Source organism: Epinephelus fuscoguttatus, linkage group LG9 (genome assembly GCF_011397635.1).
Source record: "Epinephelus fuscoguttatus linkage group LG9, E.fuscoguttatus.final_Chr_v1".
NCBI lineage: Eukaryota > Metazoa > Chordata > Actinopteri > Perciformes > Serranidae > Epinephelus > Epinephelus fuscoguttatus.
In genome coordinates this window covers 29056579-29063436 of record NC_064760.1, presented here as the reverse complement: position 1 = coordinate 29063436, position 6858 = coordinate 29056579, and the positions used below count along the sequence as shown (strand labels likewise).

The 6858-nt window shown below is 41.5% G+C and overlaps 1 protein-coding gene across 1 annotated transcript; it reads right to left on the bottom strand.

Moving 5' to 3' along the window:
- Positions 1 to 205: 205 nt before the first annotated feature.
- On the bottom strand, positions 206 to 6809 carry dok3 (docking protein 3). Its single transcript, XM_049585801.1, has 5 exons — positions 6556 to 6809; positions 3833 to 4135; positions 3463 to 3553; positions 1911 to 2098; positions 206 to 1608 (listed from the first exon to the last, which is right to left on the bottom strand). Exons 1-5 carry the CDS (start codon positions 6610 to 6612, stop codon positions 727 to 729), a joined length of 1521 nt encoding a protein of 506 aa, XP_049441758.1. The 5' UTR covers positions 6613 to 6809; the 3' UTR covers positions 206 to 726.
- Between the last annotated feature and the right edge of the window lie 49 nt (positions 6810 to 6858).

Here is a 6858-nt window from a genome sequence, read left to right as displayed (position 1 = left end):
GACAGTGATATAGCCTACATAACACTCAAATTATGCTCCAGTTTTTCATCTTTTAATACATTTGAAAGTGATGAAATAGAGACAGCACAGTCTTTGACACTGATTGTATCTTCCCACAGCAGCTTCTGCTGGAGAGCAGCAACACCACAGGCATAAATCACATGCAGAGCTGCAGCACACTGTAATACTAGGACCGGTGGTAGTAATAATGGCAATTTGTTAAGTTTATTTATGATTATAATTACATTTGCTAATGATTACTCCGGACAGCAGACAGTGGTTGCCTTTTTTTAATGGGGGTATTTTGAGCATATTCAAATATTACCATATATATTACGGTAACTGCCGAGGTAACAAGGAAACATTTTTTTCCCAAAGCTATTTCCATAATGAAACAGTCCACAAGTGTTCCCTCAGTTTATCAGCTCACGGCTATGAGGCACATTAAAGATATTGCGGCACATATACTGTAGCTTCTTTAAAATTCCAGCAGTAAAGAACAACACTTCTCAAATCTTGTTTTTGCAAAGATAATCCACAGAATAAAATGCATTCCAGATGTTTTTTTCAGGTTACAGATAAATATACAAACATCTACAAGCCAAAATCTGATGCCAAATGTTCCCAGCTAAAGGGATTTCAAAGATATAAAGAAACTAATTATGCTTTATGACAGTCTATCATGGTTAAAAACTGCTCCTCCTAGTCTGTCTGTTAACTAATAGGCTACTGAGAAAATGTGGGGCTGCCCACTCCAGAGGGAAGAGGTGGCTGGAACTTTGCCAGGTCCTTAGAAATGATTTCTGCCAGCCTGTGTTTAAAACTGCCAGGGGCCTCTGTGGGGCCAACATGGGTAGAGGAGCTGATGGCCTCCTCCATCTCCTTCATGTCATCCACCGCCTGTGCCTGTGTATTGTACCCTGGCGGGATGTAGTTATTCGCAGGGGGCTGGCGCTGGTATCGGGGCCTGGGTGGGGTGCTGGGAGCAGACTTGGGCGGGGTGGAGGGACGAAGATGGGGAACAAACTCAGGGAGGGGTGACGAGAGGGGCTGCAGCTGGGGATTTAAGGGAAAATCAACTATTTTCAAATCTGAATAGATGCACTCTGAGAACCCTGCAGGTTTGAACTCATCAGGTCTGATTATAGGAGGTGTGGCTCTCCTTAGGTTGCAATAAATGCTGTCCTCCATGACATTATCCCAGTTTACAGCCTCCAGGGAATGACATCTATCAGCTTCATCCTCATCTTCATCTCCCACAGCCTCCCTGCTGTTAGAGAGATGAGTTTGGACAAGAGATAGCCGCTTTACATTTTGCACAGGGGTATCATTTATAGTAGAGTAGTGGTCGGCAGACTCATCCTCTGTGTCTGCAGAAACATCTGCAGGACTGTAGACAGGGTGACCAGAGGGCCAGCTGGTTGTGGTTGGGAGATCAGAGTCACAAAAGGATCTCCTGTGGACACTGGTTGGCTGAGAAGGGGACATCCTCTCCACAGAGCACTGCCTTGATATATTCTGGAAGATCTGGGGACCGTGCCTGGACAGGAAGATGAACACTCCCTCTCCTGACTCGCAGCGCCGGCCGGCTTCAATGCTAAATCCACCCTGCAATCACACGCAGCAACACACACCTTAAAGGAATATGCTGACGTTATGGAAAATATTCTCATACTTTCTCGCTGAGCGTTAGATGAGAAGAGCGATATCACCGTCTGAGAAGGGGTATCCATCTTCTCATCTGACTCTCGGCAAGAAAGCCATTAAGCACAGTTTCCAAAATGTCAAACTATTTCTTCAAAGATATGTAAATGATCCCAGCTAAATGCCAGGTCTATCATGACTATGGTGATGCACTTTGAATATATTTTCATCATTTCCAATATGAGGGGAATTCATAAGTACTTTACCTCCACCTGTCCATATTTGCGTAAGAGCCTGTACGGCCAGCGATAGAATATGTGACCAGTATTGATGGCCAGCAGAGTCACAGCATCTTTTTCTGTGGAGACCAGATACTCCCCGGACAACTTGCACCTCCTGGATGCCTCTGTGCTCTGGACTGTCACTTGGTACTGGTTTGGAGGAAGGGTCAGGTCTAAACATGACAAGACATGACATCATCAGCCACTTTAAACATCACAGTACACTGAGGTTAGTGCAGCACGCAGTAACTACACATGAAAGTAGTGGATATTTCACATGACGTCTGCGCAGCAATACATTAGCATAGGGAATAAATATACACTAAATACATTCTTATACAGAAAAGGGCTGATTTAAAATTGCTTGCATTCTGCTAATCTCTCAGTGTGACTGGGCTGCCGGGATTTTTCAGCGGAAGTGTAATCCATTAGGAAATAAAAAGAAATAAATGTGTGTAAGCCAGAGCTTGCTGACGCTAATGCATTCTGCCGTTCATGTTTGAATAAATTAGTGACTTTAGCTGCTGCTGACACATATTCAAGGTTTCTGCTGATGTCTTGAATTTGTGACTCTGTGACATCTAAACTTCACTACTGCTAGCTTCTATCTGGTCTGTTTCCTTTATTTTAATACATTCTCCAATTCACTCTTAAGACATTATTAAAGGGACAGTTCACCCCCAAATCAAAAATACATATTTTCCCTCTTACCTGTAGTGCTTTTAATCAGTGTAGATTGTTTTGGTGTGAGTTGCGGAGTGTTGGAGATATCGGCTGTAGAGATGTCTGCCTTCCCTCCAATATAATGGAACTAGATGGCACTCGGCTTGTGGTGCTCAAAGTGTCAAAAAATGCATTTGAAAAACTCAGCAGCAATGTGTCTTTCTAGAAATCATGACCTGATCACTCAAGATAATCCACAGAGCTTGTTGTGAGTAGTTTCGTGTAGGAACTATTTTCTGTCTACCGAACTACACCTGCCAACTGAATCAGTGCTTAGAAGGAGCTGTCAGGTGTGTTTAGGAGAAAAAAAATAGTTCCTACAAGAAACTGCTCATAACAAGATCTTTGAGTTATCTTGAGTAACCAGGTCATGATTTCTGGAAGAGACGTTGCTGTTGAGTTGTTTAAATGTTTTGTTTTTTTTGCACTTTGAGCACCACAAGCCGAGTGCCATCTAGTTCCAGTGTATCTAAGAGAGGGCAGACATCTCTACGTCTGATATCTCCAACACCTGGCAAGTCACACCAAAACAATCTAGATTTATAAATAGCACTACAGCTGAAAGGAAAAATACGTACTTTTGATTTTTGATTTTACACCATCATTCCAGTTTCTTACAACCTGAGTCAAAGTTTTGATTGCTAATGTGGGAGCGTTGCAGCATCACGATAATACGTATAGTTTGACAGGGCAAGAAACACCAACAGACAATCTGACAAATAGCTAAGACTAACTTAAACTAAACAATTTTTTTTTGATTGCTCGTTGAATGATAAGCTGTCATCTACATCTACATCAGACTGACGAGCATTACCGGTTTTCCAAGATGAGTAAAGGTCATTGTCCGCCATGGTCAAGTCATTTCCTCTCTCGAAAGCCCCTTTGTCTGATTCCCCAGGATCCTTCTGTAAACACAGTGGCATGGTAAACATTACATGGAGTGTACACCACCCTCTTATCACCATTTTATGACTTCAAAGAGGTAAGATGCAAGAAAGGGCATAGCTTGTGCAAGCACAAGAATTAGAGAAGTGAAGAGACAGAAGTTACAGATACTGTATTAACTTCCTCATTGTCCTGTCTGATTGTTGGTAAGGTTTATCCCCACCTTTTCCAAAGTACAACTCCTGATGTAAAAAGAGAAGAAGAAAGTTGCACCAGTCAAGAGGAGAGATGTGTGATACCTGGAAGGCTAGAAGGCAGAGGGCACTCAACCAGTCCTGGGTTGTTGTGGAGGCCAGAGTGTAGGTGCATTGAGTGGTGTTTAGATAGAAGGCGGTGCACCCAGAGGGGCAAGACTGCTTTGGAGCAGGGACAACACTCAGGCAGTCACTCAGACGCACAACTTTTCTTTCAGGCGTTTTCGGCCAAGAGACTTTCCTCTGGTCAGTAGCAGCATTGTTGTCAAGTAGACTAGAGATCTCCAACCGCCCGACACCCATGGAGCTGGGCTTCAAAAGCACCATCCATATTTTCCGCCATGTTTTCTGTTGGAGATAAAAGGAGGGAAAAAGTAGTGATGGTTAATACGTGGGTGGCACCAAGTGGCAACCTCCAGGGCTGAAAAATGAGGTCAGCGTGGAAGTTCCAAAAACTGCAGTTTCCCAAATTGCCACTTGAGGCTGGCGTGTTACAATGTCCAACTTTACAGCAAAAATAAACATGTTTACAACCAGATACAAAAAAATTGGTCTCTATAGCTAATTGCAACACCTATGACAACTGTAAGGGTAGTGAATTTTTATATAAATCAACCGTTTACATATTATTAAGGCTTGAAGTTGCACATATTTAAGGATAGGACCGCTTTGAGTGCCAGGCTGTCGATGAGGTACCACTACAATCTATGAATCAGATCAACCCCTCACTCCTCCACACCTCCATCCTTTCCTCTAAAATGGTAACCTCTGGCTCCAGAAAACCAAGATGTCAACGGCCAAAATGCCGTGTATGCGAAACCCAAGGCTACAAAATGGGGGTCCACAAACCAGTGGGTGATGTCATGGTCGCTAAGTCAATTATTTTATGAAGTGTATGGGTGGCACAGTTCATGAGTGATTTAGGTCTTTTGTTATTATGGTATACTATCAGGAAGTACGGTGTCTGTCTCTGTTGTTACGCAGATGACACACAGCTCTACATTTCTGCTTCTTGTGATGATCTGAGCCCTGCTGACATGGTTGGGTTTCAAAACTCAGTGATTAGATGGCTCAAAGTGTTCTACAGCTCTCAGACAACACAGATATAGATAGATGGGTTATTAGGAGTAAGGCCACAGACAAACTCTTGATTACTCTTTACAAAGTGCATTACAACAATACCATCTGTATGTTTACAGAATTTCAAGATGCGTCTCACTGTTTTCAGATGACCTCCAGTGACTGCATGCTGCATTTAGCTTGTTCACACCCAGACCCTTAAACAGCTTGTTAATTTGAGCATGTACTGACTGTTTTATTTAGTACACATTTTGTCTGACTTGATTTTATTTATAGCACCATTTTCTCTTTCAGTAGCTATTTTTTAAATTATTCATTCTATTATCACTAACTTAACTTATATTTATTGTTTTGTGATGTTGTTGTTTTTTTTCTGTTCATTTCAAACCTTCAATTAAGCATTGTTTCATCTTTGAAATGACCCCTGTGCAAAGTTTAATTATCAGATTGTTATTTATTTATTTTGCTTTTTACGAAAATCAAGTAAATATGTTACTTTGTGCATTAGTCATACTGCTTGAATTTTGCAAAACGTGGCCCTAAGAAAGACTAGCCTTTGCCCACCTGTAGCTTAATTTACAGTTTGTGAGAGGGCAGTGCGAACCACAGTGAAGGGATTTTCACAAACCACATCATATTGATCCAAAATAGGATGTCGTCTTGTCTGTGAAGATTCTCAGTCATCCAGGTCATGGTAATTGTAAGTGCTATATCGTAGGCAACTGGGCTTGCTTGTGTCAACAGCAAGTCCAGATGCCTACGATATAGCACTCCACGTCATCTGAGGACCAGTATTTTAAGATATCTGTGAATCAGTATCACACATTCAAAGGAAATTTAGCACTCAATTCGCAGTTTCACATACTACCAATAATAGGAGCAGATACAACCAAACGACTGAAATGCAAAATACAAGCCTTGCAAATGGAACCAGCCTCAGTTATTATAAATTCGTATCTAATACGGGTGAACAAATACCAGATTTTCACCATTAATATCAATCCGTATTTACAGCAAGTTATATTGAGATTACCCGATGAGACACCAACACGAGTGGAGGAAGGAACAATGCATTTCCTGAAGTTAAAAGCGACTGTGGAAATATGAACACATGGCGATTTGTGACTTATTCCAGATTTAGCCAAACAGAGTTATCTCCACATTGACCCGAACAAAAGAATTACTATATTTTAAGTCCAGGAAAGTGAAAAGATTGCCGACTTGCATGACTTCAGAGTTGCCAAACCCACTGAACGCCGTGCAGGGACATTTGAAAAGATCTTCTTTAAGGGCAAAAAGGATGATGCAGTTTCACAAGACTACGTTAAATCTATGCCATCTTGAGTGGAGGGAAATTTAGACTTTCAGGAAATACTAAAAACAATTTGACAAATTTCCACATTTGCATTAGTGTTTGTGTATCTGTATTATTTACTAAGGCTTGATATTTGGAGCAATATATGTCTTTGCATGCAATGAGTTTATATATGGCATGCTCTACATCAAGACATAAAACTTCTGAGAAATATTTGTATTGTCAGCTGAGCCTTTGCTTGCCTCAACTCGGCAGTTCATCAAAGCAAAGTACCGTAACATGTATTTTTGTCCGAGCTGCTCAGTTGCCACAGACTTAAAACAACCACAATGTTCACTGTTTCACAAGTACACCGAATTTCTGTAAAACTTACCTTTCCAAACTTGACCCCTTGAAGGTACAGCTTCCCTTCCTTGAAGATAACATCCATGCTTGTGAGCTCTGTAAATCTTTACTCTAGGTCTCAATGCTCTGTGGTCAACATGTAACAAACCAAGAGGTTATAATTAGGTTTTTCTACGCCACCAGAGCATTTGTTTCCTTTACGTCACCAGTGGCTTTCATTCTCCTGTCAACTTGTGTAAGTCCAGACAAGATATCTCTGATCTGCAACCTGACTGTTGCAAAAGACAGGGCACACAAGATGTGTGTTGCTGTTTTCTTGAGTCAAACTTCC